Raw genomic sequence first — 16,648 nt, forward strand, 5'->3', positions numbered from 1 at the left:
TATTATTTACACACACACTTACACACACACACACACACACACACACACACACACACACACACACACGTTGGGTTTACATGTTTTATGGGGACATTCCATAGGCGTAATGGTTTTTATACTGTACAAACCGTATTTTCTATCGCCCTACACCTACCCTACACCTAAACCTAGCCCTCACAGGAGATTGTGCATACTTTTACTTCATCAAAAAAACTCATTGTGCATGATTTATAAACCTGTTTCCTCATGGGGACCTGAGAAATGTCCCCACAAGGTCAAAATTTACTGGTATTCCTATCCTTGTGGGGACATTTGGTCCCCACAACGTGATGAATACCAGGTACACACACACACACACACACACACACACACACACACACACACACACACACACACACACACACACACACACACACACACACACACACACACACACACACACACACACACACACACACACACACACACACACACAACACACACACACACACACACACACACACACACACACACACACACACACACACACACAAACAAGTGTTGTTGAGAGATCTCTTGATTGTTTGTTTGTTAATTAAAGTAATGAATTAATTAATTAATTACTTTACATAAGTCAAATACGTTTTCAAATAAATTGTATAATATATATATAATATTTGTAATATTATTTACAAATGATTATAAACATATTTGAATGGAGTTAAATTATTTTTTTGTATAAAAATAATAAAATATAATATACACAATATACACATGCAGCACATACGTACATACACAAATCAAGCTATTTATGCCAACATTTCGTTTATTTAAAAAAATTACAAGTCAATTACAGCTCCACAAAAAATATCAAAATGACCTTTAATTCAAAAATGAAAGAAAAAAACCTTACTTTTATTATTATTTTTATGCTTTTTTGTTTGTTTTCTTTTTTATGCTTTTCTTATTTAAGGTCGAGCAAGGTCTCAGCAGCACCATTTCCATGCTGAGCGTTTATGCAGTGTAATTAAGCATTTGTTTGGCGTAGCTGTGATAGGCCCACTTCAATTGAATTTGCACAAGGTGTATTGGGTATAATTAAAGTTAACGAAGGGCGCTCCCTTGGACGATCCCTAGAGTCCTCTTACATTTGCCTGCGTCAGTTAAACCTTGTGTTTTGAGAACTCGTCTGAGCTCTCTCTGAGCTCATTTGCACTATTAGCACAATGTTTATGCTTTACAGAGACACACGAGCCCAGGTAATGCTATAAACATTTACAAAACAAAACCATCATTTTCACTGTTTTTCATTCGCTGGCTATGAAAAATTAAACAGTTGCAAAAGTCGTGACTTTCTGATGGGTCACATGACTTTTGGGATGTGCTTGAGGAGCTTAATGCAGCTGGACATGGGGTGTAGACCTGTGTATGTTTGCCTTCAGGTTACTGTAGAGATTTTCTGGTGTTATGTGCAGTGAGAGTGAGAGAGAGGGAGGAGGGCGAGAGAGATGTGCTGACCCATATCCAATAAGCCTCTGAGCTTCTTAAATGTTACACCTTGACACCTCTGCCCTACAACCAGAAACAGAGGATGCAAACTCAGCAAACAGCACCCAAAGCACTTACACGTAATATTACAGCAATCTGTAGCACTCAATAACCATCTATAAATACAAAAAACCAAAGTGTTTTAGAGTTTGAAACATTTACAGGGCTAGAACTGACATCTCTGTATATATTTGGTGGATTGGTTAGTATTGTTGAAGATGCACTTCCTATATTTCCTCATATTTGTGTTAGCCTACAGTTAGTAATATTTGTGGATATAACTAAAATCTTTCTCTTTATTGAAATGAGGGCTACTTTTTGTTTTATTGTACTGCCATCTAGTGGATGAAAAAAACTGCACTCTTTAAAACGCGCAGGCTCATTCATAATGAACGATTTGAGGATGTTTTATATATTTTTGGTTCATTAGCGGAAATAACGAGAAGAATAACAACGTGCAGTAAAAGGTAAAACTGTTTGCATTACCAGTGTGTTCATAATTAAGATATTACATTAAAATAATATGGCCACACCAATTTCCAATATCAAGCAGCAAAACTAGTTTTGTACATAATAGCTGGACGCGGGTGAGACCTGAAGCCACACCCATAAAATGTACAAATAGCCGCGCACACTTTTACGGCAAAAAATAAGGTGGATACTTTCCTTCTTTTTATTCTTTAGCTTCACTTCTTCAAGTAATGAAAATCTCAGCAGAAAAACGCCTTGTGACCTAAATCCACCTGAAAATAGTGGATCATAATAGTAATACTATTTATATAAATAATATAGAGTGTTCTTACAACGCTTCATTAAATGGCCATATTGGCTGGACTTAAAGGAGTAGTTCACTTTCAGAACAAGAATTTACAGATAATGTACTCACCCCCTTGTCATTCAAGATGTTCATGTCTTTCTTTCTTCAGTCGTAAAGAAAGGGTGTTTTTTGAGGAAAACATTTCAGGATTTCTCTCCATATAATGGACTTCTATGGTGCCCCCGAGTTTGAACTTCCAAAATGCAGTTTAAATGCAGCTTCAAAGGGCTCTAAATGATCCCAGCCAAGGAAGAAGGGTCTTATCTAGTGAAATGATCAGTTATTTAAAAAAAAAACATTTACAACTTATATACTTTTTCATCTTAAATGCTCGTCTTGCCGAGCTAGACAAGACGAGCATTTGAGGTTAAAAAGTATATAAATTGTATTATTTTTTTTTTTTTAATAATCCATCATTTTGCTAGATAAGACCCTTTTTCCTCAGCTGTGATCATTTAGAGCCCTTTGAAGCTGCATTTTGGAAATTCAAAGTCGGCGACACCATAGAAGTCCATTATATGGCGAGAAATCCTGAAACGTTTTCCTCAAAAAACATAATTCTTTACGACTGAAGAAAGAAAGACATGAACATCTTGGATGACAAGGGGGTGAGTACATTATCTGTAAATTTTTGTTCTGAAAGTGAACTACTCCTTTAAGGTAAACACTGCCACTGAGCCAAACAAAACTAGCAAATTCTGCTGATTATTGCTGCTGAAAATGGTCAATTATTGTCATGTTTTGGGTTGTACTAATTGGTACTAATCTGGGAAAAACATTGGAGTACTATAGACTGCCAAAAGTTATAACAAATCAAGGAGAGAGTGCAAAAAATTCAGCAAAAAAAAAAATAAAAAATTAAAATTTTTTTAAAAAAATTAAAAAAAGCGTTTGAGATTGGCCAAACTGAACCTGGGAGCAAACCCTCTATTACATCCATCTTTGGGGCTTCTTTGTTTCTGAATTGTTGTAAACACTTACCATTACAGTAATTTAAGCTTAAATTGTATGATGGTAACTTCAGCATTTGCTGTTTTCTGGTAATGTGTGAGACTTCTGGTTCATAAACCGCTATAGGAAAATGACAAGAAGATGAACAAAGTTCAGTAAACTGTAAAACATTATGCACTACAAACCACTGCGTTCATAATTAAGATGATAATATGGTAAAACACACCAGTTTTCAATATCAAGCAGCAAGCTGTTTTGTACAGCTAAAAATAGTTGGACGTTGATGAGACTGGAAGCCAGACATTAAATGCAAGACCACTCTTACAGGAAAAATAAGGTGGATATGTTAACATGAAGCTATTAATAATGAATTAGTTGTGACTCATTTAATATCTCACATTTTGAAAACACAAAATATGATTTCAGTGAAATATTGCAGTAGCCCATAAAGGGAGTTCTTAGAAAATATGAGAAGATTTGAAGGCTTTTAAAGTTAATATGTTAACTGAACTTTTTTTTTTGGCGTTGTTTAATTTCATATAATTTCAGTTTCTAAAGACTGATGGGAAAGTACAAGATTAATTATAATTAGTTTTATTCTGTTGTTTCACATTAAATAATGTTCTAAAAACTGTATTCAGAACAATATTTTATGTGGAAAACGGTATATAAATAAATACATTTGATTTTAACTGAAATCATTCTTTTCAGGTTAGAACCCACTCACATGTCAATTTTTTTTATTATTATTACTGTTTTTATTACAGATGTTTCAAACGGTTGTAAATTAAGACATAAATGCTACAAGAACATGGTGCATAAAAAAAATGACCACCTTCTTTATGAATGTGCATCTGCAAAGGCCCTACAGGTCTGTTCACACAGTCAAAACAAGAATATTTGTTACGATTACACACATAGTTATTTCTCACTTTAGACTTATCCTTAGGCATGCATTTATGTACAATAGTGCTAAGAAAACATTCATTAATAAACATTGACATAATAATTTGTTTTGGTTTTAATATATCGACGTAGGATATTAAATCTATTATTTATTAATTTATGTATTTACTTAGAATAAAAACAAACATTAATAATTTTAATTAAACCAGTAATAAGTTGCACAGGTATATTTGTAGCAATAGCCAACAATACATTGAATGGGTCAAAATTATTATTAAGTAAAGATCATGTTCCACGAAAATATTTAGTAAATTTCCTACTGTAAATATAATTTTTATTAGTAATATGCATTTCTAAGGACTTCATTTGGACAGCTTTAAAGGCAATTTTCTCAATATTTTTATTTATTTTATTTTATTTTTTGCACCCTGAGATTCCAGTTTTTCAAATAGTTATATCTCACCCAAATAGTGTTCAGATGATGTATAAATCTCAGTTTTTAAAAAAAATGACCCTTATGACTGGTTTTGTGCTCCTGGCTCACATTTAAGAAAATGTCAGAAAAGATTCAACCCCCTAGTATACGTTTAAACGGTTTGTAGTGTTATAGCTCGCCTCTAGAGGGCACTGTTGACGCTCTCCGCGTCTAGACGTTGGTGGGCGCGGATTATCTCCAGTGAGTGAAACTCTAGACGAGACCGTGCTTGCGGTGGCGTTTTATCGCTTCATCTTCTGCGGCGAGTCTGTAACCGATAGATCGACAAAGTCACAACCCAAACAATACCGCAGACGTGCTCATTCGCCCCACGACATAAAAACGCAGGATATGACAATCCCTAAAACTGAAGTCTTTTCCGATGCTGGCCTGGAAAAGTAAAAGCTCTCCGACAGACGAGTCGCGGCACATGGTAAGTTTTACGAAAAAGATAAAAAGTTTTCTCCTGTATGTCACAAACGTGTCGTACTGTTGGCGTTTCTGTATATTGGTATGTTTTACTTGACAAATCAAAATGTCTACTAACTGCTTCATCTCCAGTAACGTTCGCGTAATGAAAAATAAAGAGAATGGAAAAGTAACGTATACTTTCCAGTCTGTTTCCGTGAAACGCACACGTTTGCTAAGAAGTTACAAAGTTTCTTCGCGATTGTATTTTTATCTGAATACAGATGTGGATCAAACCATCAGAGCAGAGATTTTGGCTGTGTTTCAAAACCTAGTCAGCTGTCTACCTAGACAGCATCTATGATGGTAAATGGATTTTACTGTAAATTAACCAATATTGTTTTGCACAGTTTACATTATAAGTAACGTTTAAACATCCGTTTATTTTTAAAGAATAACAATCATTTTTATTAATATATAAAGGAATATCATAACTATGGCGCAATATGTATGTTTTTATTATTTTTTTCATCTTTGTTTTGGTTTCTATTTGACAATTAGGCTTAAATTAGCTGTTTTCACACTTGAATGAAAGGCACAATGGAGTAATTATGTTGTTTCCTGTCGGAAATTGAGGCATTAGCATTGTTAACTTATCTCCTTTAGTTACCAAATGGTGCCATTTGTCAATAGACTTGAATGTAAAACGTAGTCATGGAGTAGTATTGCAACCCCATCTATAATGGTACATGAAAGTTTACATTTGGGACTCTTAAGTAGCACGGGTATATTTGTAGCAATAGCCACAAATAAGTTTTCTTTTATGCCAAAAATCATTAGGATATTAAGTAAAGATCATGTTCCACAAAGATATTTTGTACATTTACTATCATGAACATATCAAAACCTTATTTTTGATTAGTAATATCCATTGCTAAAAACTTCATTTGGACACCCTCAGATTTTCAAATAGTTGTATTTGGAACAATTATTGTCACATCACAACAAACCATACATCATATGACCCACAATCTATCCCTGTCAAGATATTGTTTCAAACTCCTTTTTGTTTAAGAATCACAAGTGCTTTACTGCGCAAGAAAGAGATAAAGCCGTGCGTGAGCTTTCTAGGATATGGGTGTCAACCTGTATTATGTCAGCTGTACTGTAGTCAACACCCATAAAGATTATGTTGAGCACTTTGATGCATGTCTTTAGCATGTAATTCAAAAATTACGTGCTGCTGTGAAATTGCCATCACTAAAAGTACCTGGCATTCAAAAGTGAGCTGTTTGAGACGTTAAGCTCCCATTAAATCCAACCCCCTTAGAGTACTACATTCTTTCAGCTTTATTGGATTAGGATGTCTGCTGTCCGCTAATTAAATTGGTTAGGAACCGACTTTAGTTCCCTTGTACTGTAGTTCTCTTTTGGCTGAGTTAACTGCAGAAAGATATACAGTTGAAGTCAAAAGTTAAAAGGCATCATACAAAATGCATGTCGTTTATTTAGTACTGACCTGAATAAGATCATTTACAAAAAAGATGTTTAGTCCACAAGAGAAAACAATAGTTACATTTATAAAAATAGCCTGTCAAAAGTTTACATACACTTAATTCTTAATACTGTGTTGTTACCTGAATGATCCACAGCTGTTTTTATTTTATTTTATTTTATTTTATTTTTGTGGATAGTTGTTCATGAGTCTGTTGTTTGTCCTGAACAGTTTAACCGCATGCTGTTCTTCAGAAAACTCCTTCAGGTCCCACAAATTCTTTGGTTTTTAAGCAGTTTTGTGCATTTGAACCCTTTCCAGCAATGACTGTATGATTTTGAGTTCCATCTTTTCACACTGAGGACAACTGAGGGACCCATATGCAACTATTACAGAAGGTTCAACCACTCACTGATGCCTCAGAAGGAAACATGATGCATTAAGAATGCATTCTAAAGGGCAGTACTAAAGGGAAAAAAAAGATATTTAGGCAAAATAAGAAATCTTATATTTCATATTTATTTTGTTCAAAAGTTTTCACCCCTGGCTCTTAATGCATTGTTTTTTTCCTTCTGGAGCATCAGTGAGTGGTTGAACCTTTTGTAATAGTGGCATGTGAGTCTCTCAGTTGTCCTCAGTGTGAAAAGATGGATCTCAAAAACACACAAGTCATTGTTGAAAAGGGCATACACAAAAATGCTGACAAACTAAAGAATTTGTAAGACCTGAAGGATTTTTCTGAAGAACAGCAGGCAGTTTAACTGTTCAGGACAAAGAAGGGACTCTAAATCTACTATCACAAAAAAAAAAAAAAACTAAACAAAAAAAATAAACAGCTGTGGACCATTTAGGTAACAACACAGTATTAAGAATCAAGTGTATATAAACTTCTGAACAGGCTCATTTTTCTCTATAAAACTATTATTTTATCTTGTGGACTATATGTAAACATATTTTATGTGAAATATCTTATTCAGGTGAGTACTAAATAAATAAAAAAGTAACATGCATTTTGTATGATCCTTTTTTTTTGGTAAAATTTTTTTTTACATTTTGCAGATTCTGCAGAGTATGTAAACTTTTGACATCAACTGCAGTTGAAAAATGCATTCTAAAAACTAGGCCATTTTCACGCACACTCATGGGTCTCACTTGAAAGGGAAGGTGTGAGAGTAATTTCCCTCGTTTAGGAGAAAGATAAATGGTTTAAATATGTAGCTGTTAACCACAGTGATTGCTCTTAAAATACATTCCACTTAGACTTTAGAGTTTTTGAGTAGGGATTTTACAGTGGGAGGTGCACAACACCTGGAGAGTTCATAACCCCTGTCACACGGGCTGATGTCTATGTATGGCTACTTAGAAACATGCAACCACAAGCTTGACAGAAAATTCCATGCCTCCAAATTCCATTCGTTTTGAGTGTTCTAAAATTACTGCTACATGCAAGTAATCAATCTGACAATACTAAATTAATTGGAGGGGAAATGTGGCGGAAAATCATTTTTAGTGCTTTTGCAAGGCCCTGTTAGCACATAAACAGACGTTTTCTTAAAGGAATAGCTCACCCAGAAATGAAAATGTGCTGCATATTTACTCACCCTCAGGCTATCCAGGATGTGGATGAGTTTGTTTCTTCATCAGAACAGATTTGGAGAAAAGTGTCATTGCATCACTTGCTTACCAATAGATCATCTGCAGTGAATGGGTGCCGTTAGAAAGAGATTCCAAACAGCATAAAAACATTACAATGATCCACAAGTAATCCACATGACTCAGTTAACATCCTGTGAAGTGAAAAGCTGCATGTTTGTAAGAAACAAATCTATCATTAAGATGTTTTTTTAACTTTAAACCATCACTTCAGACCAAAATATGTGTTCATAAACCATAATATCGCTTCCTCCTGTTGTCCTCTCATATCAAAATCCACCAACATGTTTGTTTTGCTTGTAAATGGTGCTTTATCTGTGTGCATTTCTCTCCTGATTCAGATAAGAGGACGTTTTCACAGGAGAAAGCACTGTTATGGATAAAGGACTCATATTTGAGCAGAAATCAACGGTTAGAAGTTTAAAAAAAAACTTCAATCTTAATCGCAAATATGTTTTTTACAAACGTGCAGCATTTTGGTCCACAAAGCTTAGTTTTTTTGTCTTGTTTCCAGCCAAAATATCTAAAAATTCTTAAATCAAGAAGGATTTTCTAGATGAGTAAAAATGACTGTCTTGTTTTCAGAAAAAAACAAGTCAAAATTAAAGCTGCAAGCAGCGATGAACGGGCCCTCGCACACGGGCTCACCGCCGACCGGTGGCTTTAGGAACACAGCAAATGGTGGGTAGTATGCTTTTAATACAGTAAAAATAGGAGAAATATTTCAAAGTCACTTAAATGTGCCAAATTTCCTGCTGCCAGCTGGTGGTGCTATGCCTATAACTGATTATTGGCATGTAGATGTGTTCAGGCCAGCACTTTCATCAAACACATGAAGTTTAGTGCAGATTGACCTTGGTATATTTGAATTAGTGGAAGATATTATATATATTGCTGCCAACAGGTGGCGCTATGATAATATCTGAATATTGGCCTTTAGGTGTCTTCAGGCCAGGACTCTTACCAAACCTGTGAAGTTTGAGGCAGATCGGACATTTTATGGCTGAGTTATAACAACTTCTATGTCCATGGCGAAACATCAAACTTTGTGACGCCGCCACGGACACGCCCTTTAACGAAAACTCAAGATCTTCACAATTTATCATCTCTAAGGCCTCTAGATCAGACTGAGCAAATTTAATGTTGATATCATTAAATCTGTAGGAGGAGTTTGCTACAAGTCATTTCCTGTTACCAACAGGTGGCGCTGTGATTATAACAGAATATTGGCTTTCAGATGTGTTCAGGTCAGGACGTTAATCGAACATGTGAAGTTTGAGGCAAATCGGACATTTTATGGCTGAGTTATAACAAGTTTTATATCCATGGCGAGACCTCGAAATTTGTCAGGCCGCCACGGACACGCCCTTCAACGAAAACTCAAGATCTTCGCAATTTAACATCACTAAAGCCTTTATATTAGACTGACCGATTTTGGTGTTGATCTGTATAAATTTCTAGGAGGAGTTTGTTGCAGAGTACAGCATGACACTACCTGTTGCCAGCAGGTGGCGCTATGAGTATAACTGAATATGGACATGTAGATGTCATCAGGTCAGGAGTGTTATCACACATGTGAAGTTTGGGGCAGATCGGACATTTCATGCCTGAGTTATAGCAACTTCCTTTTTTATGGTGAAACATCGAAATTTGCCAGGCCGCCACGGACACGCCCTCTGATGAAAACTCTAGATCTTCGCAATTTAACGTCACAAAGGGCTTTAGATTAGACTCACCAAATTTGGCTTTGATCCGAATAAATCTCTAGGAGGAGTTCGTTCAATTACGACGCCTGAAAATGGCAAAAATGACACAAATTTTGTTGAGAATATTAATATTAACCGACTTTCTGTTGGGTTCCGGATTTTGCTCCAAGAGGCTTTTTTGTAGGTATTGGTGTGTTACATGTGTGTACCGATTTCCGTGCATGTACGTGAATCACAGCTGAAAGCGCACACCACTGAACGTCTAAAGGTGGCGCTGTCGAGCCATTTTGCCACACCCACTTCTGAACCCCATATCAGACGTAAATTTTCGCCAGGTTTGATGTGTGTGCAAAGTTTTGTGAGTTTTCGGGAATGTTTAGGTCCTCTAAAATGCGATTCATTTTGGAGAATAATAATAATAATAATAATAATAATAATAAACGGAGCAGATCCAATAGGGTCCTCACACCATCGGTGCTCGGGCCCTAATTAAGTGCGTTTTTTCTTGAAACAAGCAAAATCTGCCAATGAGTTAAGAAAAATAATCTTGTTTTCTGTTTGAAATAAGATTTTTTTTTTTTGCTTACTCTATTGGCAGATTATTTTGCTTGTTCTAAGCAAAAACTCACTTAATTTTGACTTCTGAAAACAAGAAAATAATTTTCACTCATCTAGAAAATCCTTGATTTAAGAATTTTTAGATATTTTGGCTGGAAACAAGACAAAAAATCTAAGAAAAGCATTTTTGCAGTGCATTCTGATGGCACCCATTCACTACAGAGGATCCATAGGTGAGCAAGTGAAGCCATACAAAATTTCATCTTGGATGGACGGAGGGTGAGAAAATTACTAAATAAATTAATAAAAAAAATACTCCTATTTAAGCAGATTTGTCAACTTTAAGAGCATTTTAGGGTGTCACAAAGACGTTTTTTACATTGTGGATACTACTTTCTTATAGCATATAGTTTGCTATTGTGTTAGTAACAGATTAGAAATGAACCGTTATATCTCACTAAACTGTTGTCAGTGTACAGGCTGTATGTTAAGTCTTATCATGGTACCCATTATGCAATCAATTACATAAGATGTAATTGTGTAGCGTGTTGTTTCTGTTAATCATTATACATACCGCTACATGCAATCTGACAGTAGTTTTTGCCGCTTCATTCTGATGATTTGTGCGAACCTGTCAAGTTTCTTTTGACCCATTTTGTAATCAGGTTAACCTGTGCCCAGATCCAGCAGTATTGTTTGTATTTGGATCCGGAGCTAAGTGTTGAAAGAGGTTTAAGTTCATTTAGTTAAACAAAGAGCACATGGTAGGGCGGTCCGATAATAAAAGTCGTCAGTAGAGCGTGGCAAAGCATTCACGAGTTCAGCTGGAGTCACAGAATACATCTCCACCTGCGTGATACATAGATCTTCTGCCTACTTTTAAAGTCTTCTGCATACTTCATGAAGACACGTAAGCAGGATTCAGTTATTTATATAATGATGCTGCAGTGATTTTATTAGTAATCATTTTTAAGGTATTCACATGTGTAATTCAAGATATGGATTATGTTTTGTTTGTGATTGATTATTTAGTTATTTTATTTTTATGGAAAACATTTAAGAATTTTATTCAGCAAGGGTGCAATACAGTATAACATCTATGACGTTACAAAAGATTTGTATTTTAAATAAATGCTGTTTATCAAGAGTCATAAAATATGTATCACAATTTCTGCAAAGTTATAAAAACATCACTGTTTTTAACATTAATAACAATGCGAAATGGTGCATGTTGTGACATTAAAGACTGAAGCAATAGCTTTTTACTCATTAATTTATATTGAATATTGTCTACTTTTGAGGTTTCAAATACGTTTTTGTAGAATAAAATGTCAAAATTTGGTTGAAATCGTGTATTTATGTAAAAAATTTAATTTACTACTTTTCTGGGAAAAAAAACCCCAACAACAACTACAATATACAGCAGTATTACTCTTATTGTTTGTCTTTGGCCCACAGATGTAATTGTTTGGATTTAATTGATAATATGAGGCTTTAATATATATACAAACTAGAAGTGTTTGAGTTTCTTTATATTCTTTAAATGACTAACTAAAGTGCTAACTGTTCTCAAATTCTCTATGAGAACAGCCTTGCACCCTTGTAATCGTGATAAGTTGATGCTGTAATTTAGAAATTAAATTTTAATAGGCTCTTTGATCATAAGAATTAGGTCAAATCCTTTGAGGAGTTGCGTGAAAATTAGGATTCATCAAGTTACTCTAGAAGGGAAAAGTCTTTATACTTTTAGCGTAACGGATGAATAAACGCAAAGCCAGAGTGACAAGCAATGTATGTGCTGCTGTAAATGATTGGCTACATAGGTTTACAAAATTACAATATGTAATGAGCAACTACTAATCTCTTTAAACCTCTTAAATAACCCTGAAGTGGGCTATGGTTCAGTTTTGATGGTTAACATGGAATGCCAGATCCTTAAAGGGTTATTTGAGGCAAAAATGAAAATTAGCCCATGATTTACTCACCCTCCAGGCATCCTAGGTGTATATGACTTCCATCTTTCTGATGAATCCAATTGGAGTTATATTAAAAACTATCAAGCTTTATAATGGCATAGGCAGGTGTTCGCTTCATCAGTTCAAAATAAGTCCAATAAAGTGCATCTATCCATTAATAAATAAAAAGTGCCTCACACGGCATGGGGGTGAATAAAAGCCTCCTGTTGCAAATCGATTTTGTAAGAAAAATATCCATATTTAAAATGCAAGAGTCATTTTAATCTAGCTTGCTCCAACTGGTCGTACCAGGAAGCAGCTCTAGGCGGATGGCGTTATACATTGGTTTTGCACATGCGCCGTGCAGAAGTGAATGTGAACGCACTGTGGAAGGATCAAAACAAAACAATGAATTCGAATTTCTAATTAGTCATGAATTAGAAGTTCAAAACACCCGCTTATTCCATTCTAAAACTTGGAAATGGCGGGATAATTTTTGATATAACTCTGATTGTATTCGTCTGAAAGAAGGAAGTCATATACACCTATGATGCCTGGAGGGTTATATTTCATTTTTGGGTGAACCCTTTAAGGCCAGTAATTATAATGGTCCTCGGGTATTAAGAGTTGTATAGTAAATTGTGTATCTTATTGAAATATGTAGCGGAAAACCAATGAAAGCTTTATGTTATTTTAAATATCCACATTGTTTTATACATATTTTGGGCTACTGCCACTACCTGTTGCTATTTTTACTGCAACAAAACTCGAAATGCATTAATAAAATATTGATACAATGACCACAGCTACTGAAAGAGCTAAAATGTGGCGATGGATATAAGCGTAGGCTTAAACAAAATGCCGAACTATCCATTTTTTGTCTAAATGTCTAAATGCCCACAGATATAGAGTAAAATCCACACTGAGAAATGGCGCTGGACAAAATGACAAGCATCGACATGTTTACATCCTGCCAGAATGGCATCTAGCGTTTCTTGTCTCTGCCATTTTTAAGCTCTTTCAGTGGCTGTGGTCTACTAAAAGCCTCTAAGGCATCACGGCTGAAGTGGAGAGAACAAAGACGCAGGTCTTTAGGAAGTTTTATTCGTCCACAGGCATCTACCCATTCTTTTCCCCTCATCTTATCGCTAGGAAAGCAGACAAGACACTTACATTGCTTCTTTTGTTGCCCTTTGACTGAAAATTAGCCACACAATGTGGCAGTATATCATTATTTTATTTTCCGTGTTGTGATAAAAATAGCTCACTGAGTGCAACCTTTTTACATCATCGAAATAAAGGTGCCCCCCATAGTCCAAAATAAGTATAAAATTATGTGGATTTTTTAAATAAAGAAAATCTTTCATGGGTTTTCTACTATATATTTCAGTTCAGTTTCAAGTTTAATGCACAATACTTGGAGCTTTCGCAGCAAGTAGTTATAGGAACTCCGTTATAAAAACTTCCCCTGAGAACTAAATTTTAAAGTTCACTTGATTTTGATTGATTCATTCTGTTTTGGGACTTTTTACAACTGTAAAATTAAAGCCTGTACTGTGTGTTTTTTTGTTTATAGCTCACCATGGCCACATTGCTGTGTCTCTTCTTCTCTTTCCTTGGCCTGGCTGTCATGGGAGCGGTGAAGAACTGCCATCCGCAGTGTCGTTGTGAAGTGGAGAGTTTCGGCCTCTTCGACAGTTTCAGCCTTACCAAAGTGGACTGCAGTGGAATCGGCCCTGGGAATGCTCCAGTCCCCATCCCTCTAGACACGTCCCATCTCGACCTCTCCTTAAACTCCATTACCTCCATCAGCGACTCGATGCTCTCCGGACCGGGTTACACAACCTTGGTCAGTCTGGACCTGAGCAGCAATCTCATAGCACACGTCAGTCCCAAAGCATTCTCCAAACTTCGCTATCTTGAGACGTTGGACCTGAGCAACAACGCTCTTGAGGATCTCGGCGATGGCTGCTTTACTGGACTCCCTCTGGTTGAGCTGGACCTGAGTGAAAACCGATTTAAAGTGTTTAGCCTTGATCTGTTCACCACCAGACCACAGGATGTACCAATCATGGTTGACTTGTCGCGAAACCTTCTTACCTCGGTTTCAAGGAAGACGCCTGGACATCCGTTGAACATCAAGAGTCTTATGCTGGCAGGGAACCAATTGAAGACGGTGCCGATGCTTAACGGGATCCCACTTCAGTATCTGAACCTGGACGGGAATCTCATCTCCAGCATTGAAGAAGGAGCCTTTGATTCGATGACGGAACTGGTTCACCTGTCTCTTAGTGGCCTGTCTGAGCTAACCCTCATTCAACCAGGTGCTTTTAGGAGTTTGAAGAACCTACAAGTCTTAGACTTGTCAAACAACAACTGGCTCAAGACATTGAGCCCAGATGTTTTTAGTGGACTTGTCTCTTTACAAGAGCTCAATTTGTCAAACACTGCCGTCACACCATTATCAAAGACTGTCTTCACCCAGATGCCAAGCATAAAGAGCATAACTTTAGGTTCAAACGTGCATTGCTGGAAGACACACAAGCAAGGACAGTTTCACAGACAGATTGGACAAGCCAAACCCAATGATATACTAACTTGTGACAATGCAGGAATGATTTTATGAGCCTGAAGTGCCAGAAAAGACTCTTTTTCTCATCTCTGTGCCTTATTAGTATCTCATAAGATCTTTTATTTTTTGTAATTCAAGATTGCATCATATTTGCACATACTATGCCAACTAAGGTCCAACATTTTACATGTGTTCGTCACATTTAAGCACGCACAGTACATCGCAATGACTCATGCACTTTAGTTACCACATTTCTGTTCTTCTACTTAATATGTAACCTGATATTTGCGGTGTGTTGTCAGCTCTGATGTGATGTGTGTGTTTTTTTAAACACTAACAGTCTTAAAGGTATGTATTGTACACTTTGTACAAACACACCAGTGTTGCAGGTCAATTTAGAAGTCATGGTGCCTTAAATCGTAAGTATTTTTGAATTATACATTTCTAATGTTTGGATGCCCCTCTGGAACCCTCTTATGATCAACTTTAAATAAATATAAAAGCAAAATTTACACCAGTTTCAACTTAAAAAACTTAAGTTCAGCAGCTGCCTAAAATTGAAGTTATATCAACTTAAAAGTACACATTATTTTAACTCACTACAATAAATTAAGTTGATTTAACTTAAAAACTTAAGTTCAGCAGCTGCCTTAAAATTTTAAGTTGAAACCGTTAGTTTACACCAATGCATAATTAAATTGTAAATTTTTTATTATAATGATTTGACCTTAAACACTGAGGGCAATACAATTTGGTGTATTTAATTTTGGTGTTTTTACTTGGTTTAAAATTGAGCATTTTTTGACGGAAAAACAAAGGATAACATAATATGTGGAATATAAGAATTTAAATGTAATTTATTAGTTTGTCAGTGAAATGTTTTCCTAAAACTGAAACCTAAAATATGATTTACAAACTACATTTTTTTTCTACACATCACTCAGACTGATACTTGAGGGAAATGTAACAAGTTCACATCTCTTTAGAATTCCTAAATCATAATTTCACAGATGATTACTTGATGTTGCTCTGAAATTTTGCACTTTTGATGTTCTCATGAGATTTGTATGGATTTCGAAAAAATGCATGATGGTTGTTCATCATGTGAGCCGAGGTATGTTTTATGTTTGTACAAAATTATACTCCTAATAAAAGATAATCAGCTTTACACATACAACTGTGTGTGTGTGTTCAATCTTGTCATTTAATGCTCATTTCCCCAAACTGTATTAAAAAGTTTCCAAAGTTAAGTCAGGGCTGACATGCCTTTCGGCACATCCTTCTGAGTCACGCAGTGCATGTAGTCATAATACAGACCTAGCTAATGTGGTTCTCCTCAGTCTAACGCAATCAGACAGCCATGATTTGTTTATAAAAAACACACCCAGTGTTTTATCCCACACTTATTTTACAAGAATAAGGCATTATCCGTCCACTCAGACTAACCATGGACAAGACTGGGTGGCTGAATTGGAACAGATGACTTCAGCCTGTCAGGCTTTAGGCTTGTAGGCCTCACAGGCCAAGTATTCATATATCCCCCTAGCTGCTCTGAATTATTGCCAAGATCCAGCTCTTTGAAATTTTAGGAGACTAATGCCAGAGACACATCCCCCTCTTCTTTT

The 16,648-nt window shown here is 35.9% G+C and overlaps 1 protein-coding gene across 2 annotated transcripts; it reads left to right on the forward strand.

Annotated features, from left to right (window-relative positions):
- The first annotated feature begins 4,900 nt into the window (after nucleotides 1-4,900).
- tsku (tsukushi small leucine rich proteoglycan homolog (Xenopus laevis)) lies at nucleotides 4,901-16,200 on the forward strand. 2 transcript variants are annotated; one of them, XM_073817900.1, is made up of 2 exons: nucleotides 4,901-5,109; nucleotides 14,028-16,200. In XM_073817900.1, the coding sequence occupies exons 1-2, from the start codon at nucleotides 5,059-5,061 to the stop codon at nucleotides 15,075-15,077; spliced, it is 1,101 nt and encodes a 366-aa protein (XP_073674001.1). In that variant the 5' UTR covers nucleotides 4,901-5,058; the 3' UTR covers nucleotides 15,078-16,200. The 2 variants fall into 2 exon arrangements, with proteins under 2 accessions (XP_073674001.1, XP_073674002.1); XM_073817901.1 differs by lacking the exon at nucleotides 4,901-5,109 and adding an exon at nucleotides 11,266-11,406.
- Nucleotides 16,201-16,648: the final 448 nt, after the last annotated feature.

This window comes from Garra rufa, chromosome 14 (genome assembly GCF_049309525.1).
Source record: "Garra rufa chromosome 14, GarRuf1.0, whole genome shotgun sequence".
NCBI lineage: Eukaryota > Metazoa > Chordata > Actinopteri > Cypriniformes > Cyprinidae > Garra > Garra rufa.